Consider the following 25,314-nt stretch of genomic DNA (forward strand, 5'->3'; position numbering starts at 1 on the left):
GTCGAGGCATTACATTTTGATTAAGTTGTTTGTCCATGGTTGAAGATGCATATGATACGCTCTGATACCAATTGATGAGATTTGGAACCAAATTGATAAGCTCTAATACCAATTGATGGGCTCTGATACCAATTTGATAGGCTTTGATACCAAATTGATAGGATTTAGAATCAAAGATAGGCTACGCTAAGATTCCTTCAAGATCTGAATTTATTATAGGAATCAGTCCGTGCAACCATGGAAAAATATTCGTCAGATATTCTCTGTTAGTCATAAAATTACAAAATCAATTAGGTTGGATCCGTAATTTCTGATCTACAACTTTCGTATTTATGCCCTTCGCAGATTCAAACTATAACAGGGACGAAAACACAGAATAACGTGGGTGATAGTGGTGGTGACGAGTGGAGTGGATGTTAGAGTTATGGATAGGTATGGAGATGAGGGTGGATTGTGGAAGTGATTAAGGGAAGTAGACGAGGGGAACAAAGTGGTCGAGATCCCAAAGAAGAGGGGTGACTCGACAGACGAGAGAGATTAGAAACGAGGAGAAACCATGTCAACGGTAGAGGTGGAAGGATGGTGAAGAGGGAGGAGGGAGGAGTCTAGAGAGAAGATAGGAGGCAAGAAATCAAGAATCCAATAGCATAATGAAGTTAGCTGCCATCCACATATTTATAGAGGCTAGCCAACAAGTCCTAAAACAATATAAAACCCTAATTTTGGAGGATTCCCATCGATCGCGTTTGAACGCGCTCGATCGCGTTCGAACGCACTCAAAAAAGCCCCTTCTCTGGATTTGTGAACACGACATAGGCGTTCGAACGTGGGCATTCGAACTCGTCCAACCGCATTCGAACGCACAATATGCGTTCTCTGTATTTGTGAACATGATGCAGACGTTCACAAGGGCGTTCGAACGCGACTCCACCTGCGTTCGAACGCGGCCTACAGAAATTTTATTTTAATGAAAATAAACACCTAATGCAATAAGAAAAGATCCTAACTAAGTGTATTAGTCCACCACACTTCCCTCACCTTGCCCTCAAGGTGAAAAGTCATGAAAACGGTCCAATATATCACTCTCTAACTCCCATTTCGCCTCATCAGATGGCTTGCCAAGCCACTCAACTAAAATCTCTATCTCCAATCTGGCACCATGTCGTCGTCGGCGTCTAGCAAGTACTTAAACTGGCTCTACGATCTCTATCTCTTCCAATGGCTCCGGTAAAACTGATCCAACAATCTCATGATCTCCAATACGCTTTCTCAATAATGAAACATGAAAGACAGAGTGCACTCTCGACCCCTTCGGCAGCTTCAAACGATATGCAATCGGACCAATACGTTCCAACACCCAAAACGGACCAAAGTAGCGATGTGCTAACTTTTGGTTTCACATCGAACGTAAAGTCACCTGTCGATACGGTTGCACTCTCACAAACACCTAACTGCCGATGTCGAACTCCTATTCCCTATGGCTACGATTATAAATTTGCTTCATGCGGTTTTGAGCAAGTTTAAGATGAACATTCAACCTCCTCAATGTGGCGTCTCTATCTATCAGTGCTAAGTCCACCTCCGTCCTATCTACCGATGCCACTGGATCATAAGCGCATAACGTCGGAGCCGTGCGTCCATACACCACCTCAAATAGAGTCATGCTAATGCTACTATGGTAGGTGGTGTTATAAGATCACTCCGCCTACGGTAAGAACTCCAACCATTGTCTCGACATCTCTCCAACAAAGCATCTCAAATACTGCTCAATGTTTCGATTAACCACCTTGGTTTGGCCGTCTGTCTGTGGATGGTAGGCTGAACTGAAGTTTAATCAAATCCCCTGCAATCTGAAAAACTCAGTCCAAAAGTCGCTCATAAATATACGATCACGATCTGAGACAATCGTGCGTGGCATGCCATGTAATCGAGCAATATCTCTAACAAACATTTCAGCCACCGACTTGACTGAAAACGGATGTGACAATGCCGAAAAGTGCGCATACTTACTCAATCTATCAACCACCACAAAGATAACAGAATAACCACGCACCAGCGGAAGACCCTCTATGAAATCCATAGAAATATTTTTCCAAACACGGTTTGGTATAGGTAAAGGCTATAGTAATCTGGTCAGTTTCAATGTGGTTGCTTTAGCCCTTTGATAGACTTCGCAAGCACGAACAAAGCTCCTCACATACCATCTCAATCCTGGCCACGTGCAACTCTGAGATATCCTCCTCTAAGTCCTTAAGACACCCTCATGACCAGTCTCTGGAGTTTGGTGAAAGTGCTCCAATAATTTCTACCGCAATTCGTCATTTGCGAGCACTCGAATACATCTGCGGTCCAACAATAAACCACCTCGATTCTCTAACTCGGGATGGCACTCCGGATCATCCATCACTTCCTGCAACAATCTCAAAATATCTGGGTCAGATGTACATGCATACTTCAACTCATTAAGGAAGGGAAAGGTAGGAGATGAATAGGCTGCAAGCTCGGCGATATCGAGTTGACGCGATATTGCATCCGCCGCTATATTTTCCATTCCCTTCTTGTATTGAATTTCATAATCATACCCCAGCAATTTTGTGACCCATCGCTGCTGTGCCGGAGTGCATATGCGCTGTCCCATAAAGTATGGAAGGCTTCTTTGATCAGTTCGGATAATGAATCGTCTACCAATCAAATAAGGCCTCCACTTTGTCATCACATGCAGAATTGCCAACATCTCTCTCTCATAAGTCGATAATTGCTGAGATTTTTGTGATAAAGCCTTGCTAAGATAGGCAATGGGACGTTCTTATTGCATTAGTACAGCTCCTATGCCAATATTTGATGCATCACATTCAACAATGAATTCTTTGGTGAAGTCCGGTAGCGCTAGAACGGGTGCTATCATTATTGCTGTTTTTAATTTTTCAAAGGCTAAAGCGGCTTCATTCGTCCATCTAAAAGAATCCTTCTTCAACAAAGAAGTGAGAGGAGCAGCGATCTTGTTATATCCGGCGATGAAGCGTCGATAATATCCGGTCAGCTCCAAAAATCCTCTCAATCCGATGGTAGTAGTAGGAATAGGCCAAGCGGTCATACATGCAACCTTTTCTAGATCCGTCGCTACACCATTCGCTGAAATGATGTGGCCTAAATACTCCACCTTTGGTACTCTTCATAGGCACTTGGACTTCTTGATCTTCAATTAGTTTTGCTCCAACAAATTTAACACGTCCTCCAAATGCCGCCAATACTCTAATTCAGTCCTGCTATACATCAAAATATCGTCAAAAAAATACTAAGACATACCTTCGCAAAAGAGGCCGAAATATATCATTCATGAGGTCTTGAAAGATAGCTAGAGCATTAGTGAGACCAAAAGACATCACTCAAAACTCGTAATGCTCATCCGGAGTTCGAAATGTAATTTTGTGCACATCCGTCAGGTGAACCCTAATTTGATGATACCCGGCCCTTAAGTCAAGCTTACTAAATATAGTCGCCCCTGCAAGCTCGTTCAGCAACTCCTCGATAACCGGAATAGGATACCGGTCCTTGACGATAATAGTGTTTAGTGCTCGATAGTCGACACAAAAACGCCATGTTTCGTCCTTTTTTTTGCACCAATAGCACGAGAAATGAGTATGAACTATGATTTGGTTGTATGAGACCTTGCTCTAATATCTCGGATACCATCTTTGAGATAACTTCTTTTTGCACATGTGGATACCGATATGGCCTCACGTTCGTTGGTGCAGCCCCGAGTACAATCTCTATGCGATGGTTCGTCGCCCTCCTCAATGGCAACTCCTGTGGCTCCTCAAACAGTCCAGAAAAGTTATCTAATAAATTAGACAATTTAATTGTAATACTTGAACTCGTTTGAAGCTCATCTTCTGCTAGTCCTAACCGAAGAAGATAGGCCAAATCATATGCACAAGGCAGCCCCACCATAGGTTGCATTGCAAGAATCGGAGAAGACCGAACACCATCAAGCCGCACATCTTTGTTTCCTTGTTTATATTTCATCCACATGCTCCAGAAATCAAATGTGACGGGTCTTAAATTCTGTAACCACTGAGCACTAAGGACAATGTCCGCTCCTCGCAGCGTCAACGAATACAAGTCCACAATGATATCGTGTCCTTGCACTCGTATATCGACTCGGCGACACAAGCTCTCCTCCCTAAGCTTCGTACTGTCTCCAATAGCAACGTCAAACCCCGTAGTCGGTTCGGTATCCAAACCTAATCTCCTTACTAGCCTCTCATTTAGAAAGTTGTGTGTACTTCCCGAATCAATGAGAATGTGCACACAATGCTTTCTAACGAATCCGTCTACCCGTAACGTCCTCGGCGCGAGTACCCGAATATGCATGCATCGATATTTCAGCTTGGATATCTTCCTCCATGCCCTCCTCAACAGTCTCCTCATGTGTCTCCTCTGGATACTCTCCATCATTAACTATCTCATCATCCTCCTCAGGACCATCGATAAGCATCACACTCCCAATCGGTTTAGAACACCAATGATCAGGGAAACGCTCATCATATCGAAAACAAATGCCCTTCGCTCTTTGCTCCTCTACCTGGGCAGGTGTAAGAGTTCGAACTGGGGGTCTAGTGCCTCCTCTAACATCGGAAGAAGGTCTCAAAGGTGGTCGTTGTTTAGTAGTCGCAGCCGTTTTTGAAATCGCAGAATTTTCAGCCGGGGTTCTAGGTGCAAATCGCCCATCTCGGTTGCCCCAATTGGTTTTTGCTGCTATCTTTAGAGCTCTATGCTTTTATTCCATCATCACGGCCTTCTCAAAGACCTCTTCAAGAGTAGTAGGGCATAGAGTACGAACATCCGCTTATATCTCCTCTCGCAGCCCTGAAATAAATGTACTCATCAATGTATATTCGGGCCACAATAGCTCACAACGACTACTAACTCTTTCAAACTCAACTTGGTATTCCAATACGGTAGTCCTCTAAACTATCTTGCTTAATATGGCAGCAAAATCTTCATATGCCGCTATCCCAAATCTATGTGTAATCCTCCTACAAAAATTAATCCATCTGGTAAATCCACCACCATGAATAACCAATCTATACCAATGCAATGCCGTTCCTTGGAGGTGAAAACTTGCCATCTGGACTTTTGCATCTTCTGCTGTACCTTGACAATCAAAATATTGTTCACCTTCTCTAAATCCTCGAGCACATCCATCACCATCTCTATAGGGATCCACCTCATCCTCATAGCGCCAATCCTCCTCATCGACGAAGCGCACCGGTGTCGCACGTCTCTCGGGTTCCACTACTGCCGGTCTTGGGTTTTGTAACGAAGGTGGGGGGTGATGTGAAGGCATAGGTAGGAAGGGATCATTGACACTCATATGACGCACCTGGACCTGTAGGGTATCGGTTCTATGGGGTCCCACCGTTGGTCTTTCTTGAAACTCTATTCGTCGTCGAGGAGATGACGAACCCAATCGATTCACGACATATTCCTTAAATTCATTGTAATCCTTTTGCCTGTTGTCAATTCTATGCAATAATGTTTGGAACATGTCTCTAAGTTCATCCATATTCAAACCCATGGACGTTGGTTGACTCATTCCTGCCGTGGTCGCTCCAAAGGAATTGGCCTCACGGTTAGGATCATCGTGCATTGAGTCCTCCCTTGTCGGTGTGCTCTCCATAGGTCTCCTTGTTGATGTCATCTTCCTTGTTTCAACTATTAATAGAGGTATGAGGTTCGCTTGCTCTGATACCAATTGATGCGCTCTGATACCAAATAATAAGCTTTGATACCAATTTGATAGGCTCTGATACTAACTGATGAGATCTGGAACTAAATTGATAAGCTCTTATACCAATTGATGGGCTTTGATACCAATTTGATAGGCTCTGATACCAAATTGATAGAATCTGAAACCAAAGATAGGCTACGCTAAGATTTCTTCAAAATCTGAATTTATTACAGGAATCGGTCCGTGCAACCTTGGGAAAATATTCGTCGGATATTCTCCGATAGTCAGAAAATTACGAAACCAATTGGATTGGATCCGTAACTTCCTGATCTACAACTTTCGTATTTACGCCCTTCGCAGATTCAAACTGTAGCAGGGACGAAAACACAGAATAACGTGGGTGATGATGGTGGTGACGAGTAGGGTGGATGTTAGGGTTATGAATGGGTATGGAGATGAGGGTGGATTGTGGAAGTGATTAAGGGATGTAGATGAGGGGAACGAAGTGATCGAGATTGCAAAGAAGAGGGGTGACTCGACAGACGAGGGAGATTAGAAGCGAGGAGAAACCTTGCTAACGGTAGAGGTGGAAGGATGGTGAAGAGAGAGGAAGGAGTCTAGAGAGAAAATAGGAGGCAAGAAATCAAGAATCCAATAGCATAATGAAGTTGGCTGCCATCTACATATTTATAGAGGCTAGCCAACAAGTCCTAAAACAATATGAAACCCTAATTCTGGAGGATTCCCGTCGATCGCGTTAGAACTCGCCCGATCGCATTCGAACACAGTCAAAAAAACCCCTTCTCTAGATTTGCGAACGCGACACAGGTATTCGAATGCGAGCATTCGAACTCATCCGATCACGTTCGAACGCACAATATGCATTCTCTGTATTTGCAAACCTGATGCAGGTGTTCACAATGGCGTTCGAACACAACTCCACCTGCGTTCAAATGCGACCTACAGGAATTTTATTTTAATGAAAATAAATACCTAATACAATAAGAAAATATCCTAACTAAGTGTATTAGTATATTCCTGGTCAATTGTCTGCATACCAGTTTTATGTGCTTTTACATATTTCTTACCTGTTAGAACTTAGAATATTTTTCTTAAACTTTGAAATATAGGTGCCCCTGAAGCATTAATTTATCTGTCATGTTCTATACTTACTGTGTTCCAATCAATAGGGAATCCTTGGTTGTTAGGCAGGTTCTCCGCATAGGTGTGAGCATTAGTCAAATAAAATGACGGTTAATTTAGCAGCTGTCTGCCTGCCTATGCATTGGTTGTACAATGAGAGGAAAGAACATGATTTACATGCCTATTTTACTATTGCATTTTACTATTACGTACTTTCTGTAGGAATCTTGAATGGAATCTACAGTGCAAAATTACAAATTTCTGTTGAATCTGCTTAAGATGATAAACTAACCTTCTAGAGGAAGCTAGGAAAGTCCCTTTTTTAAACTCTAAAACAAAGATAAACATAATTTCTAATTGTGGAAAAATGAGAAGCCATTGTTTTTCTTTTTCCTCCTCTGCATGCTTTACTACCTGTAGGGGTGTAATCGTTATAGCTTGATCAAGCTGAGCTTTGCTCAATTTTGAGCCTACATATTGGATCAAGCTTGAATTGAAATGATTTCAATCAAGCCAATTTTGAGCTTGAGCAGAACTTGAGCCTAAACTAGCCGATCGACAAACAATTTCAAGCTTGATCAAGTTTGAATTAATTTAAGCTTGAATTAAAATAAGGCCTAATTCAACTATGAAAATATAAACATTACAAAAAATAAACTAATAGAAATCATTAGATCTTTGATCTAATCGTTGATGGTTCATATTACTCATATATTATATAACATTACAAAAAGATAAAGTAATAAAAATGTAACACTAAAGAAACATAAACATTAATGGTTTGATTTTGATCTAATGGTTCATGTTATTTATATATTATATATTATTATGTTGGAATAATTTTACTGAAATCTCCTGAACTATCACCAATTTTTATACACTCCATAAACATTTTCTTATCACATACACCCCTTGATCTAAAATGTTTTTAGTTTAGAAGTCCGTATAATTTTCTTTTCTTAGTTCAAGAGGGTATATATGAATATTTTTCTTAATTCTTAATTTAAGGGTATATAATAAAAAGTTCAGAGAATGTGTGTGAAAAACAGTGATAATTCAAAAGGATCTAAGTGAAATTATCCTTATTATATATTATATTATTATTTTGAGTCTTATTGAGCTGAACTAGACTAAGTCGGCTCGTGATCAAGCTTGGCTTGAAATTAATTTTAAGCCTATTTTAGAAATCAAAATCGTCTTGGCTCACTTTCAGGCCGAGCTTGAACCTTATATTGATAACCCTAATGTCCTTGATGATAAAAGGTTTTAACGCTTTTCTTCTTCCTTGGAACAGGTTTGGCAGTTATAACTGTCATGCTGGTCACAACATGCTTGATGTCCCTAGTGATAGTCTTGTGCTGGCATAAGAGCATCCTTGTAGCTGTATGCTTCATCATCTTCTTTGGCACAATTGAGGCACTTTATTTCTCGGCTGCCCTCATAAAGTTCTTAGAAGGAGCTTGGGTCCCCATTGTCCTTTCCTTCTTTTTCATGATTGTCATGTATGTCTGGCACTACGGTACCATCAAGAAATATGAATTTGATGTCCAAAATAAGGTCTCCATCAATTGGCTCCTAAGTCTTGGCCCAAACCTTGGGATTGTTCGTGTGCGAGGCATTGGTCTCATACACACGGAACTGGTATCTGGAATCCCAGCAATCTTCTCCCACTTTGTCACCAACCTTCCTGCTTTCCATCAGGTCTGCTATAAAATTTCATTTGTAATACATCTCTTTCTCCTTTTCCTTGGTCATTGCACTTCATCTGGAACTTCAATTTTCTCCCCTCATGGAGTTTATTCATAATTTTAACAATTTTAATCCTTCTGCTGTGATGCATCAGGTCCTTGTCTTCCTCTGCATCAAGTCAGTTCCTGTACCATTTGTGCGGCGTGAAGAAAGATTCCTTGTAGGCAGAATTGGCCCTAAAGAGTACAGACTCTACAGGTGTATTGTACGCTACGGGTACCATGATGTTCATAAGGATGACTTGGAGTTTGAGAAAGACCTTGTTTGCAGCATAGCGGAGTACATTCGCTCTGGAGTCTCTGAGACCAATAGCGCACTAGAAGAATCTGAGAAGGATGAAGAAAGAATGTCTGTCATCGGAGCTGGTATCCGTTTGCCTGAGGACGGCAACAATGATGATGCAGCTGGTCCTTCTGATTCTAGGGAGATCTTGTCGCCTGTTATTGCACCAAGGAAGAAGGTTAGGTTTGTATTGCCCGAGAGGCCCCAGTTGAATGCCGGAGTTAGGGAAGAACTGCAAGAGTTGATGGAGGCAAGAGAAGCCGGCATGGCCTTCATACTCGGCCACTCGTATGTACGGGCAAAGAGTGGATCAAGTTTTCTGAGAAGGCTGGTGATTGATTTTGGATATGATTTCTTGAGGAGGAACAGTAGAGGTCCAGCTTATGCTGTGAGCATCCCTCATGCATCTACGTTGGAGGTCGGGATGGTGTACCATGTTTGAGTTGTACAATTTCCCGTTGTATTATATCTCTGTCCTTATGTAAATCAGTTTAATACACATTTGTGTTGTGTATCTATGTTTTGCTTCTAAATGATTTTTCTCATCCAGTTACGGCCGTGTAGAAATCCAAGCATGGAGGAAGGATCAATTGTCTGGAACTCATAAATTTAAGTTATTAGGGATTGGTTACGAAAAGTGAGACTTCTGAGTACTCTTCTTAATTAGGAAGTGGTTCCTTTTAAGAAGCTGGAAGTGAGTGTTAACCATGAATGCAGCTGCGGGTGAAAGCTATTCATGTGCAGATGTTGCTGTTAACCAAACAAACCAGTTGCATCTAGAAATCTAAACTTTCTGTTTGATTAATTATGACGTGAAGCTGTTTCTAACAGTTGAGAGAGAGAGAGAGAGAGAGAGAGAGAGAGAGAGAGAGAGAGAGAGAGAGAGATTGGCACTTTATAAGTGTTAGCTTGTCCTTTCAAGTTGCTCATAAGCTTTGGTGGCTGGCCAGGCTAATTGTGTTTAGTCACATCTAAAATCATCTTTAACTGGTGCATTTTTGGAACAAAGTTATTTCAAGGGTAAGTAAAAATGCTGCATTAGCAATAATACAGTAAACTAAATAATGGAACTCACATACAACTAAAAACCAAAGCATAAGTGCGGGTTTAGTTACTAGCACGTACCAACTATTTTGGGTTCAGCTTATGGAAACACATAATACCACATTCCACAAATTGCACTAGCCCATGGGATCCCAATTACAAGTCCAACCAAAATTCACGAGAAAAAATCAAAACTTACAAGATTACCAAGCTTGAGAGCAAGACCAAACCCATCACAACCAATATTTTCCCCTCAAAATTCTATGACCAACTTAATGTAGTAAGTTTCAATTCAACATTTATTGTGGACAATCCAGAGATAGGTTCTGTTCATATTGGGACAGCATCTACATTACACCCATATTTAGAGGCATCCTGAAATGAGCTCCCTGTATACATTGGCAACCATGTTTTGTACACATGCACTACTGCCTTACAAGACACTATAAGCATCAAAAAGCTGTAATTATACCAGCTCTTAAATACTTGATATATAATAAAGGAAGAAATAAAATGTCAAATCAGACTGGTAAATAGAAGAGGTGAATGGCCTCTGTAATTTATCAGAGAAGAACCAGTCACCAAAGGGTTGTAACTGTCAATGTCAAGGTCATGAAACCAAGTTGTTGTTTTCCCAATTCCCAAACTCATTTACTTAGATTGCTTCGCCAACGAGATCCAAGAGGGAACTGAGGGAACCAAGACTGCGAACCTGAGGTACCAGTTCGAGGCCTATCCACCCCTGAAATGCCATCTCGCCAGAACTTAATAACATGGAGGCTCTCTTCATCAGTGGACCTCTGCAAAACTATGCGTGATGCGTATCCTTTTCCTCTCATCAGATGGCAAATCTGTGAAGGATTATTGGCCGTGAGGGTGACCATATAGAGCCAACCTTTCTCCGACAACAGCTTATCCGCAATGGGAAGAATCCTGTCAATCACCTGACGACCATTCTCCCCTCCAGCCCAAGAAGCAGTGATTCCTTCACAACCAACCTCTTCTGCAGGGGTTGGCACATAAGGAGGATTTACAACCACCACATCAATCATACCAGAGAGGCGTTTCTCAAGTGCTGATGCAATATCAGTGGAGACTATCTCAGAGTGCACACCATGAGCTTCCAGTGTTGCAAGAGTAGATTCCACTGCATGCATGTTAATGTCAGTTGCAAAGTACTGGACTCCAGAGCCCAACTGATTTAGCATGATTGCTAAAGATGTGATAACATAACCGCTCCCACAGCCAACTTCCATGCACAACCTAGGCTGCTGCTGCAATAGATTTGCTCGGTCAGCTAAGAGTGCATCAACCAGGGCAAATGAATCATCACATGGTTCATATACGTCTGGATGGAGGGTGACAAGTCGGATCTGTGCAATTTTAGATAACATCTTGGAGGTAACCTACCAAGATATCGGCACTGATTTCAGAAACTAGTTAATTAAGAAAAAAAACATGGATAACCAAGTATCCATAACCAATTATTTTCTGTAGTTCCTTTTTCACATATCAGTGATTCAGCAAGGCAAAAGAGCTTCATCAGAACCCTGACTCTAAAACAACATACTAGCAAAAATCTGATAATCTGCAGTAAGGATGATGCAAAATAAAGAGTTGTTTGTGGCATACTGATCTCTTGCCAGAATCATTGTGTTCTGCAGAAGAATTTAAGGATCCTACATCAATACTGTAATCCATAGCAGCGTTCCAGAGCAAGAAACCTGGCCAGTAACAAGTTCTCATAAGCCTTAGCAGATACTATTTAAACTGTGTGATTACATAAAAGCTAATGCAAGAATTATTCCTTAATTCATTTGAAGATATGCAAAAGATCAATTTAATCAAAGACGAGAGAGAAATTCTCAAATTGAAACAGATGAGCTAAGAGGGGGCTTCACTTAGCATAACGGTAAGGTTTGTCTCATATATCTTAGTGGCCTCAGCTTGAGTCATAAAAACAGCCTTTTCTGGGAATAATGGTAAGGTGCGACCATCTAGACCTTCCTAGATCCTATAGTGGCTGGAGCCTCATGAAGGCAAATGCCTTGTTGAACCAAATTAACTAACAATGGAGAATATGTTGCATGGGACTAAATGACAAGCCAAGGATGATGGAAACAATTCTTTCTGTGAAAGTACATAGACAACAAACAACAATAGAATAAGTGCATACAAAATTCACATTGAAACATGAAAGTTTTTATCAATAAATGAAAGCCAATGAACAAATTCTGATAGTCTTGTGATTGATGATTATACTTCAGTACTTAAACAAACAAAACCCAATTATGGACTTATGCAATGACTTAACTAAAGTCACTTGACTTAAATGAAGAAAAATTAGCTCAGGTAGACAGGCATCATATGACAATCGGTCAAACTCATGTTGCTTCCAGTGTTAGGTATAAATGCAATCACATAACTGCAGAATTTGGAATAATAAGCAACAAAAACTGGTATTATTCTACAAACACAGGTGGGTTTGTGAATTGAGTAATGAAGGAAAATCCAACTATTTCCAATCTGAAACAATTGGGCAAGCTTACCGAGAAAACTGTCAAATTCAGTGAAACGTTAGTGTTATGGTTTGAAGTTTCCATTTCAGTCCCCAGAAAAACAAAACATTTTGGAGTTCTGGTCAGTTTTAGATCTTTAGATTGGATTTCCAGTATTTTCGGTTTAGAAGGATCTGAAAAATTCTATTAAATACCAGAAAATCCTAAAAGCTTCAGAAATTGGTAAATTTGCCACATCCCTGTTCTGCCAGAGGTGGTAGAGGTGCTCGAGACACCTTTAAGCTGCCATATGTGGCCAAGATCGCTGTGATATAAAGAAAATAAAAAGGAGGGAGAAGAAAGGACAAATTGAAATGGAGAAAGGGAGAAGCACGTGAAGAAGGGAGACTCTAAGTTGTGACCAAAATTCCACTGAAAGTTTATCCTCCTGTTAAGGAAACACAAATATTTCCACAATACTCACCCAATTATTCTGAATATGTATCAGATACTTTCTTAAAACATCCATTTTTTTAAAAATAAAAATAATTTTGTGGATACTTTGGAGACAGTTCTTTGATGCTTCTTAGATAATTCTGAGATTCCTATTAACATAAGTCAAATTGAAGGCAACTATTACCTTTCATTTCTTATCAGATATAGGAGGTTTCCAATGTAGGACAGTATAGGAGAACAAAGGATTCAAGAAAATCCAACGTGAGGGGAAAAATATGTGTGAAGTACGAACTGCTACAGTACACTATGGTACAGTGCTTTGTACTGATGGTAAGCTGTTGTAGTAGCCCAAAAAAAACCTTCAGCACTGAAGAACCTAGGAAACATAGGAATTAAACAATATTGAGAGAAAGATAATAACTAAGGAAATGATAAAGAAGAAAAAAATGAAAAAACAATAAATTAGATGAAAAAGATAACTGCCAAACACATTGTGATGCAGACATCACTGATAGGACTCAATAGCGTGTGTACCAGCGCAAGAGGCGCCAACAGTTGATGATCCCTCCTATAGAGATCTGGTTTCTATTTTGATTTATTTAGGGTGTTTTTTATTTATTACCTATGTAGGATGTTTTTTTTTGCTTAATTTTATTATAGGTCTATATATAGACCCATTATATTTTCTTTGGACGTTAATGAAAGTTTATGTGATTTTGCTCTCTAAAAAATTTTGATGTGAAACTGTTTTTTAGGGTGGAGATGTGAAACCTCATTCCTTCCCTTCTCTCCACCACGTTTTGCATCATTTTTGGTATCAGAGCGAAGGATCCTAGTTTATTGACATCCCTCCTCTCGAGTTCTACGCCGCTCCACATTTGTTCTTCATACGACCAATCGCTCCATGAACACCAGAATGTCAAGAAATCCGGTGCACGACGAGCAAAGAAATTACAGTTGACAAGGAACAAAAAGAGTGTTGTCATGCAGAATCACCACCGCATAAGATTCCAAGTCCTTCAAAAATTAATTGTTGTTGCATTATTCAGTGATCTACTAGTCCATCTTTATTTATTTTTTATAGATTGAAGAAAAAAGAAAGAAAAAAAGAAAACAGCATGTCTTTTTTGCTGTTTAAAAACAAAAAAAAAACTTGAATTTTCAATGTTTCAAAATTTCAAAAATTTCCATTTTGGCTCTTAATTTCTATTAAAATCCCAACCAATTCCTTCTTTCCCTAAACTTCCTACTAAATTTCCTTTCTCTTCTCAACATCCCAACAAATCCCATCTTTCCTAAACCTCTACTAAATTGTCTTTTTTTTATTCTCCCATCAATATTTCCAATTTTCGAAATTTTTCCTCCCTAACTTGAAACCAACCCCTTCAAATCAGCTCCCAATCCAAACTCATTAGCCACCCAACCCAAACTCACTCACACCCATTAACCCAAACACTTCCAACCCAACCCAACCCCATTAAACCCATCAAACTTGAACCCAAACCCATTAATCCAAAACCCAAAACCTATTAGACTAAATCCTTAACCCATTAGTCATCACCATCCCAACCCGTTAGCCATCTTCATCCCCAACCTCCCCCTCACCTCACATCGAGCCCTAACCAATTTTCCGTCGTTGCTGCCCCGACACTACCCCAGTTCTGCACCGCCTGGACGACGCCACTCGACACCATCGCTCCACCTGACGCCGCTGCCTCAATACCATTGCTCCACGACGACACCGCCTCGATGCCATTGCTCCACGACACCGCCGCCTCGACGCCATTGCTCCACGACGACACTGCCTCGAACTGTTTGCTCCACTCGACGACGGTGACGCTGCATCGACGCCTTTCACCGACAATATCGCATCGACGCCTTCCACCGACGACGCTACTACCAGGGCTTCTCAATAGCGACGCCCTCCTTCTCCACCTCCAACGTGATACGATTTGGACTTCACCGACGTCGTCTCGAGCATGGATTCACTTTAGGAGTGTTTTAATTTTATATTTTAGTGTTTAATTTCCATTAAAATAAGTTTTCTGTAGGTCGCGTTCGAACGCGGATGGAGTGAGTTCGAACGCGGTTTGTGAACGGGGTTGTGAACGTGGGTGAAGAGAGAGAACGCCTGCATCGCGTTCGCAAATACTGAGAGGCGCGTTCGATCGTGCGTTCGAACGCGGTCGGCGAAAATTGTGTTTTAGGGTTAATTTGAGTTGTTGGTTAGCCTATAAAAGGATGTGTAGAGCAACCAAAGTTAGGATTGATTATTGATTATTGAATATTGAGATTGAATTTTGCCTTGCCTCCTTCGTCTTCTTCGCTCCCATTCCCTCAATCCCCGGCGACGCCGCTTCTAATCTCCCTCGACTGGCCAATCACCCTAGTCCCTTAGGAGTGGCCCTCTCCTCCCCCTTCTTCCAATCTATCCAACACTTGCCCTAACCTTTCCATCAACCATAACCCTTCCACCACCACTTTTCCACCGGTGCCACCCCATTAACGCCGGTCCTCCACCAACCACCATTACCTAGGATCTCGTGCCTTCATATATGGATCCAAAACAGAGCATCCTAACGTTCGTCCACTAAACGGACGATATCTCGAGATCCCCAACTCCGATTCGCCTGAAACTTGATTTGTTGGAAAACTCTTTTCAAGGGCGACAACATATCAAAATTTCACGTCGATCCAACGGCGGTATCTTTCGGGATCTTATTTCAAAGTTCTGTGCCAGATCTAGTCCAGATCAAGAAATTGGAAGAGATCGAACCTTAGCCTAAGGGGAAATCGTATCAATTTGGTATCAGAGCTCCATAGCCCGAGGCGTGATCGTATCACAACGACTACATTCTTCACCAACGATGCCATCCCTTTTGATGCCCGCAGCCATTACTGACGATGCCGATGCCCGTGCCTTGATCTCCCCGTAACCTTAACTGAGATTGATCGCTACTGCCGAAGGGAGTGATTGCCGTGCCTCGTTCCCCGCCGTAGCTGACTGCGACTATCACCGCCAAACCGTCCAATCTCTCCACTGTCTCAGACCTTCCTGCCGACGTCGCCAACATTGCTGCTGACCATTCATTGGTGCTGACGGAAAGGACCTATACCACAAGATATTGTGGACGAGGAGAGGAGAAAAAGAAGGGTGAAAAGAAAATAATTAAATTTCAATTCTTTTTTTTTTCAAAAGGTTAAGTACATGCTCTTTTCATCGTATTAAATATTTTTGGGCCATCTTTTATTAGTATCATCTCTAAACTTTTATCAGTTCCTACCGTCCACATATAGTGAGGGAGAGATTATATAGAAACATAATATGCTTTAATCCTGATATTAAGAGCGAACTGTCGAATAGAATATTAGTATTATGTTAATTTTTGGAAAGAAATTTAAAGAACTTAGCATTTATTAAATGTGACTTTTGTTTAAAAACCATTAAATCTTGACATTAGTCTTTAAATCTCCTAAATAGAAAATCTAAATTTAAAAACCATTAAATCTTGACTGCATAGCATATCATCTCATATCATTTAGATAAAGACATTTGTATTTGGACTAAATTTAAGATGCATTCCATTAGGTTAGAACACTATTTAATTTTGTTTCAATTAGCAAGCATAAATAAAAATAAAGCAATACCTAACCCGTTCATTGCATATTAGTGTATGCCAACACATAGAGGTAAGGCTTATCTCCTCAGTGATTCTAGTGATTCCAACAGTAGCAGTTTAGATCCCAAACTTATTAAGAAGCTCAACGATATTATGGATCAACTAGATATCTTAGCTCAACAATTCAGAGATACTCAGGATACTTTGCTTGGGTATCAACGGGTGACTGATGAACGACTACATAGGGTAGAAAAACCCCGTGAGCGCTCCTTAAAATAATTACCGCCTTGACCTTGAACGTGGTGAATCTCCCACTTCTTTACCTCGTCAACACTTCAAGGAAATGAGCAAGATCCTGATGAACGGTACCTTCGAAGCATTAAAGTTGATGCTCCGATATTTGATGGTCTTTCAGATCCGTAGTACCTCTTGGACTAGATCAAAGATATGGACCGTTACTTTAAATGGTATGATATGTCGAAAATCCGAAAGGTCAAGTTTCCTGCCATGAAATTGACTAGGCAAGCAAATCAATACTGGACTAACATTGAGACTCTTCGTGAGATTAGGGACGAGCTTCCAATAGAAATTTGAGTTAACATGAAAAATAAGCTAAAACGTAAATATCTCCCACCTTATTACCCTAAACTTCTAGACTGATGGAATCGACTTACCTAAGGGAGTAAGTCAGCTAAGGATTACATTGCGGCTTTTGATGAATTGCTTGTTTGGTATAGCGTGATCGAATCAGAAAACCCCATACAAATCTTGTCCAGATTTAGGGCTAGCCTACGCGAAGAGTTGAGAAGTGAACTTTTTGCCTATAACATTAATATTTTGAAAAAAGCCTACAGCTTAGTTCAAGACTTAGAGGAGTCTAGACCTAACCACATCTCAAGAAATTACGAAACAAGACCTCAAATTCATAAATCCTCCACAGGTCCTCATCAAGCCAAATCTATCAATCAATCTTTTAACCAATCTACCCCTAGCCCTTCACAATCCAAGATAGAATACAAGGGTAAGAGCGTCGAAAAAGACTTTTCTAAGATTAATCCTCGGATCAAATGCTATAAGTGTCAAGGCTATGGACATGTTGCGATGTATTGACCATGGACGTGGGTCAAATTATCCTTGGAAGACCTTGGCTATTTGATAATGATGTGCATATTTATGGTCGTTCAAATATCTACATGTTTGAACACGAGGGTAAGAAAATCAAAATTCTTCCATCACAGTCTAGAAGTGGTAAGATGGAAAAGAAGTATGATCTCATCCACTCGAACAGTAAAATCAGCTTGATTAGTACGAGAAGCATTGAATGCGACTTGAGTAAAAGAACTCCTATTCTGATTCTTGCTACTCGAGAAATTCTGAACGAGCCTAATGAATCGATTCCTTTTGAAGCCACTACTGATTCTCGGATGTCTTTCCGGAGGATCTCCCAGATGAATTACCACCAATGAGAGATATTCAACATGCTATTGATTTCGTCCCAAGTACATTTCTTCCTAACTTGCCTCATTATAGATTTAACCCAACTGAACATGCTGAACTCAAATGCCAAGTTGACGAGTTATTAAGAAAAGGCTTTTTGAAGGAAAACCTAAGTCCTTTTGCAATTCCCGCATTGTTAACGCTAAAGAAAGATGGAACATGGCGCTGTGCGTCAACAGCCGCACCGTTAATCGAAAAACAATAAAATGCCATTTTTCCATTCCTCGTTTGGATGACATACTGGACATGATGATAGGGGCCACGATCTTTTCAAAGATAGATTTAAAAAGTGGCTATCATCGAATTCGTATACGCTCTGGCAATGAACGAAAGACTGCGTTTAAAATTTAAAATAAAAGATGGGTTATATGAATGAACGATTATGCCTTTTGGCTTGACTAATGCTTCGAATATTTTCATGAGTGATGACTCAAATATTACGACCTTTTATGGGACAATTTTTAGTCGTATATTTTAATGACATCCTTATCTATAGTCGATCTCGAGAACATCTAGATCATTTTCGTCAAGTCTGCGCTGTCTTGACGAGAGAGCAACTGTATGCAAACCCTAAGAAATGTACCTTTTTGACAAACAAAGTTGTTTTCTTAGGTTTCATTGTTTCATCTGAAGGAGTGTCTGCTGACCCTGATAAGGTCAAAGCTATTAATGAATGGCTTGAACCCCATACCATAAGAGACGTGAGAAGTTTTCATGGGCTCGCTACCTTCTATCGTCGGTTCATCAAGAAAGGTAAATTTGAGTGGTCAGCAAGTGCCACTAAAGCTTTTACTGAAATCAAAAAAAAAATGGTGGAAGCCCCTATCATGCAACTCCCCGATTTTATTAAAGTTTTTTAGGTCACTTGTATCACTTCTGGAGTTTAGGAGGAATCCTGAGCCAAGAAAGTCATCCGATTGCTTACTTTAGTGAAAAGCTGAATGAAACTTGACAACGATATACCACTTACGATAAGAAATTTTATGCTGTGGTTCAATCTCTTCGCCACTGGAGATATTATTTGCTTCTTCAAGAATTCGTAATCTTCTCTGACCATAAAGCTCTTCATTACCTTAACTCCCAGAAAAAGCTTAACGCTAGACACGGCGAGTGGGTTGAATTTCTCCAGGACTATATGTACACCTTGCGACACAAGTCTGGAACAGACAACAAAGCGGCTGATGCACTAACTCGTCACATGATTCTTCCTTTAAGGATGAATACAGAAGTAATAGGGTTTGATAAAATCAAAACTGATTATGAATCATGTCCGAATTTTCATGAAGTTTACAATTTATTAAGCAATGGAGCGACTCAAGAAATAGATGGTTTCATCTTACAGGATGGCTATCTATTTAAGTCTCGAAAGTTATGCATTCTCAGCACCTCGTTAAAGGAATTTTTAATTTGGGAATTGCATGATAGGGGTTTAGCTGGACATTTTGGGCATGCAAAAACTATTGAAGCTACGGAACATCGATTTTTCAGGCCAAGCTTAAAGATAGATGTTATGAGACTTATTAGTCGATGTCATGCATGTCAACTCGCTAAGCAGCGAAAGCAAAATACAAGATTGTATACGCCTTTACCTGTTCCTAATTGTCCTTGGCAAGATGTTAGTATAGACTTTGTACTTGGACTTCCAAAGACCATCCGAAAGCATGATTCCGTTCTTGTGGTGATGGATTGATTTTCAAAGATGGCCCACTTTATACCCTATTTCCAAACTTTTGACGCTTCTCGAATTGCTAAAATCCATTTTGATGAAATCGTTAAGCTGCACGGGCTACCAAAAACTATTGTATCAGATAGAGATGTGAAATTCACTAGCTATTTTTGAAAAACCCTATGACATAAGATGAGAATCAAACTTCAATATTCAACCGCTTTCCACCCACAAACTGACGAACAAACTGAAGTAGTCAATAGGAGCTTAGGTAACTTACTGAGAACTCTTATCGGCGAGAATCTAATAGACTGGGATCAAAAACTGCCGACTGCTGAATTTGCATATAATAATTATGTTAATAGATCAATAGGTCTAAGTCCAACTAAGGTAGTATATGGTTACAAATCTAAACAACCTATAGATCTCATTCCTATGTGCCATTATCATAGGTTGTCTGAGTCTGCATCTGCATTCGCATCACATATTCATGACTTACATAAAGAAATCAGTAACAGAATTGCTCAAAATAATACTAATTATAAAATTCGAGCGATCTAAGAAGGAGATTCAAAGAATTTAATGTTGGAGACTTTGTGATGGTCCGGATATGTTCGAAACAGTTCCCACCTGAAACTGTCAAAAAGTTGTATGCACGAAATGCCGAATCTTTTAAAATTCTCAAGAAAATTAATAATAATGCTTATGTTCTAAATCTCCCCAGTGATTTCGACATCAGTTCTACTTTTAATATTGAGGATCTAATAGTTTATAAAGGTCCAGATTTTACCCCAAATAACCCACTAGATAGATACTGAGCCAACCAATGAGCTTGTTTATGAAAAACCCTCTTTACCTCCACTTCCCAATATTCTACCTAACACAGCAGACAAAATTGATAAAATTTTAGATGATGAGATTATTTCAACTAGAGAAGGTGGATCCCTACTATATCTAGTACGTTGGAAAGGACAACCTACATCTGATGACACGTGGCTTGATCGTCACGATATGGAGGTGCATCAATTGATACCTTAGAGCAATATGAGAGCAGCAGAGCAGCACACTCAACGGAGTCAAATTCTCTCCCACCTGGGGAGAATGATGTAGACATCACTGATAGGACTCGATGACGTGTATACCACATAGGAGGCGTCGACAGTTGATGATTCCTCTTATAGGAATCTGAATCTGATTTTGATTTATTTAGGGTATCTTTTGTTTATTTCCTATGTAGGATGTTTTTTTTTGCTTAATTCCATTGTAGATATATATATAGATCCATTATATTTTCTTTGGAGGTTAACGAAAATTTATGAGATTTTGCTCTCTAAAGAATTTTGGTGTGAAACCGTTTCTTATGGTGGAGGTGTGAAACCACATTTCTTCCTTCTTATTTTTCTCTTTCATCTTTCTCCACCACGTTTTGCATCACATTGTGGGTCGTTGGAATCAAACCGAAGGGTTTGGCATCACACCAATCTACACCACATGCATAGAACATCTCTTTTCTTTATTTCTTTAAAACAAAACCGTAATCATCCTTAGAAAAGACCTCCATCCCATCTTTTAATTAAGGATAGATAAGAAACCCCTAAACAAACTCAAATTCCTAATTTGATTAGGTCAAGATAGACCTTACTCATATAGGTATGAGTAAAACTTAACCAATACTAACTTATTGAGCCAAAGGGCCTCAAATTGAGCCCATAATAGACCCAAATACAGAAACTACATAAAATGGATAAAAATAGGCCAAATAAACGACGGAAATAGAAAATTAGCCCAAATAATCTCAATCCTAACTAGACTTGACTCAATAAAGACATCAAAAGGGCAAAGTAACAACTTTCTAGTTTAGAATACGCGTCTATATGCTCCTGCATCAAACGCTTCTGATCTGTGGTAACTTGTCTCGAGTTTCTGCAATCTAAAGAAGATGCCATCACAGTCATGCCCTTCACAAGCCCACAACCGATGATGTATTCCTACAAACTGACACCTTGATACTAATACAATTGTGAAGCATTGGTAGTCAAAATTGTAGTCAGTTGAAGGTATCATAAATGTTTGAGTCTTTCTCATCATTTCCATAGTTTGATTAAGAGAATGAAGATCATTTGGCAATAATTGTTCATCTGAAACTTCCAAACTGTCAAAGATATTTTCTTTTCCATATGCATTAAGTACTGAGTAAGAGAAATGCTGACTATACTATACGACTTTTCTCAACACATCATCATCATTCCTTGATTCAATCAGAACTTCAATTATGGAATAGTTTTTATTACAAGTTTCAACTTCTGACTTCAATTAGCTTGTCCTCCTTCTCCAGCAACTCAAATTTAGAATTTCCAATAGCAATAGGCTCAGTAGGAGAAGATTCTTCCAATATTCTAAAAGGCGCTGGCTCATGGTATACAGGCATTCAGAAGCATACGTGGTCTAACATTTTCAATATATAAACAATTAATAATTACATATAATATATAATATTTTACTAATATTAGGAAATAACAAATAAGCATATCAGACGATTGCACATATTCACAAGCATACGCGATTCACAATCAGAAACACATAACACGTGATACAAAATGTTAAAACCAGCCCACACTTTACTCCACCTTCAAAATTTCACATATCACAGTTGACACACCAAAAAAAGTAATTTACCGATAGCAGTAATCTAATGGTGGCAAACAGTAAAAAACCCAAGGAGGACTGCAGGTGGTGGTATGCGCAGATATGAGAGAGAGAGAGAGAGAGAGAGAGAGAGAGAGAGAGAGAGAGAGAGAGAGAGAGAGAGAGAGAGAGAGAGAGAGAGAGGTAGATGGAAGAGCGGGTGTAGCTATAGGGGGCGGTGGCAGCCACATGGGTGGCGCGAGAGAGCATGAGAGAGAGAATGGGAGTGAGAAAGAGAGAGTGAAAGAGTGAGTGAGATTGAGAGAGGGGGCGTACATCCACAGTCCGCCGTTGCCAACGCCGCCGCTCGCCACCGGAGAGAGGAAAGAGCTCGAGAGAGATAAGAGAGGGCTCAACAGTGATTAGGGCTCGATTGGGAAAGAAAAAGTTGGAAAGGAAGGGATTTGTTTTTGTTGTTGTTATTTGTTAAAACCGAGTTTTTGACCAATCTAGCCCTGTTTCAAAATTTATTTACTAAAATAGAACACCTCTCACTCAATCAGAGCGTGGAGTACTGTAGCTCTATAGCTCTTCTTAGAATGCTATATACTTCCGCATTTTACATTTCAGCAGAAATGCTGAACCGATAAGCATTCTTCCCAAGAATGAAATACTAATCTTTTTAGCATTTCAATTTATTCGGTTTGCCTTAATCATCTGAAACGCTAACTTAAGCGGCCAGTTTTAACTTAAGCATACAAACTTAGAAGTAGCAGTCTAATAAAATGCTTTTCAGTTAAGCATTTTGGCATAGCAGAATGTGCCAGCATCAAACTATGAAAATGCTAATGAGATGAGCACTTTCAATCCGACTAAAACGCTTATCTTTTAAGCGTTTTTCCACTGGCAGACACTGTGCCATACCAAACATTAAACATTAGTTGTTTGTCAAACACCACACAATTTGGTACCGCAAAATTGTAAGAGAAATATATTCAAACATAAATAATAATCAACACACTTGGTGATAGTTATCTACGTATTGTTGGTAATTTCATGTATTTGACATAAATTTTGTATTAACTTTGAACTAAGTTTTAAATAAGGCCCATACATTATTAATGATGGTTTAATAGTGGAATTAATTTTGAACTATAAATAGGTTGTCAGTCTGCATAATTTTACACTGAATTTTGGTTCATTCCTTCTAAGTCTGAGTTGAGTCTTAAGTCTGAGTTGAGTCTTAAGTTTGAGTCTGCATTTAAGAGAGAGTACAGCACGGTTTAGGTTTGACAAGGTATTCGAATAGCTACTTTCTTTTGAGTGAAAGGCGTCATTGTATCCTGGGAGACCGACACATCCATTGTTCCAGAAGCAATCGGTGGAAGGCGAATTGGTCTTAAGGAGATAGTGTCCAACACTAGACTCGACTATTCATAATTTTATATTCTGCAATATGTAAGTTTATTTAATTTATTTATTTTCGATCGGATTTTTTGTAACTCTTTGGAATTAGATCATTACCGCCAACAATCTTAAGACCAACCTGGTTGTTACTTTGATTCCGTCAGTGTTCTTTTCTTCTGATCGAATTTTTATTTTCTTTCATTCTTTTATATGGCTAAAGTGAAGAGTACTATTACCCCTATCACCACTTCTCTAATACCTATAGTTCATGGAGAAAAGTCTAAGAAGTTTTGTGGTGTAGAATTTAAGAGATGGCAATAGAAAATGCTATTTTATCTGACCACCTTAAACTTAGCTAAATTCTTGCATAAAGATGTGCCTGAACTCCGAAATGAAGAAACTAATAGGCAAGTAGTTGTTGTAGTGGATGCGTAGAAGCATGATGACTTCCTTTGTCAAAACTATATCCTCAATAGATTAAACAACTCGTTGTATAATGTGTATAGTTCAGTAAAAACGTCTAAAGAATTATGGGAATATTTAGACAAGAAGTACAAGATAGAAGATGCCGGTGCAAAGAAATTTGTAGTCGATATATTTTCTGAGTACAAGATGGTTGACGCTAAACCAGTGATTAACTAGGTACAAGATCTTCAAATGATAATTCATGAGATTTACGCTAAAGAGATGGTGATTAATGAATTATTTCAAATATCAACTATTATTGAAAAATTGTCACTATCTTAGAAGGATTTCAAAAATTATCTAAAATGTAAGCGCAAAAAAATGACACTTGAAGAACTTATTGTCAGATTAAAGATAGAAGAAAACAATCGTACTGCTGAAAAGAAAATTGGAAGCTAGTATGTGTTAAAGGCAAATGTTGTGGAGTCCACAAAGGACAAGAAAAGGAAGCATACTAGCGAAGGCTCTAAAGGTGGCGACACAAAGAAGTTCAAGGGGAAATACTACGTCTGTGATAAGCAAAGGCATCATGCTTAGGACTGTCGTTTGCGCAAAATGAAGGTGAACTCAAAAAAGGAGAACTCTAAAAAGAATAAGTCATAAGCCAATGTAACTGAAATGGAAAACCTTCGTTCTGATGTCGATGACATGCACCTCTCCGCTGTTGTCTCTAAAGTAAACTTGATTAGTGGTAATCCTAAAGAATGGTGGGTAGACACTACAGCTACTCGACACATTTGTGCCAACAGGTGGATGTTTTCATCTTATCAAACTGCAACAGATGAAAAACTTTACATGGGCAATTCAACGACTTCCAAGGTGGAAGGAATAGAGAAGGTCATGTTAAAGTTGACTTTAGGAAAAAAACTTACAAGATGTGATGCATGTGTCGACATTCGAAAGAATCTAGTTTTGAGATCATTATTGAATAAGAAAGGTTTTAAGTTGGTGTTTGAGTCTGATAAATTTGTATTTATCAAAAATGGCATGTATGTTGAAAGGGGCTACTTGTCAAATGGCCTTTTTAAGATAAATGTAATGATTGTGACTCCAAAAATAAATAAAGATGAATCTTCTTCTTATTTGCTTAAGACTTGTGAAATTTGGCATGATAGATTATGACATATT

At 39.5% G+C, this 25,314-nt stretch overlaps 2 protein-coding genes across 9 annotated transcripts in view; one reads left to right on the top strand and one right to left on the bottom strand.

Annotated features, from left to right (window-relative positions):
• The window catches only part of LOC140766748 (potassium transporter 8-like), a 32,731-nt gene extending 23,274 nt beyond the window's left edge, over positions 1-9,457 (top strand). For all 3 annotated transcript variants that reach the window (XM_073106355.1, XM_073106354.1, XM_073106353.1), the window contains exons 8-9: positions 8,172-8,578; positions 8,721-9,457. In XM_073106355.1, the coding sequence (XP_072962456.1) occupies positions 8,172-8,578; positions 8,721-9,350 (1,037 nt within the window). In that variant the 3' untranslated portion in view covers positions 9,351-9,457. The remainder of the gene's footprint in view (positions 1-8,171; positions 8,579-8,720) is intronic.
• A 771-nt stretch (positions 9,458-10,228) lies between these two features.
• On the bottom strand, positions 10,229-22,787 carry LOC140766792 (uncharacterized). Of its 6 annotated transcripts, none has more exons than XM_073106440.1 (4): positions 22,651-22,762; positions 13,091-13,282; positions 11,585-11,676; positions 10,229-11,226 (listed from the first exon to the last, which is right to left on the bottom strand). In XM_073106440.1, exons 2-4 carry the CDS (start codon positions 13,095-13,097, stop codon positions 10,600-10,602), a joined length of 726 nt encoding a protein of 241 aa, XP_072962541.1. In that variant the 5' UTR covers positions 13,098-13,282; positions 22,651-22,762; the 3' UTR covers positions 10,229-10,599. The 6 variants fall into 6 exon arrangements, with proteins under 6 accessions (XP_072962541.1, XP_072962537.1, XP_072962542.1 ...); XM_073106436.1 differs by having other exon boundaries at positions 10,229-11,358; XM_073106441.1 differs by lacking the exon at positions 13,091-13,282 and having other exon boundaries at positions 22,651-22,787.
• Positions 22,788-25,314: the final 2,527 nt, after the last annotated feature.

This window comes from Typha angustifolia, chromosome 9, assembly GCF_048772165.1.
Source record: "Typha angustifolia cultivar Huaian chromosome 9, ASM4877216v1, whole genome shotgun sequence".
In the NCBI taxonomy this organism is placed as follows: domain Eukaryota; kingdom Viridiplantae; phylum Streptophyta; class Magnoliopsida; order Poales; family Typhaceae; genus Typha; species Typha angustifolia.

What these genes read in the sequence shown, in the direction of transcription:
- LOC140766792 (XM_073106436.1), bottom strand. An exon ending in ATGATTCTGGCAAGAGATCA is followed by an intron (nt 11,359 to 11,584) that starts GTATGCCACAAA and finishes ATATCTTGGTAG; the next exon opens with GTTACCTCCAAGATGTTATC.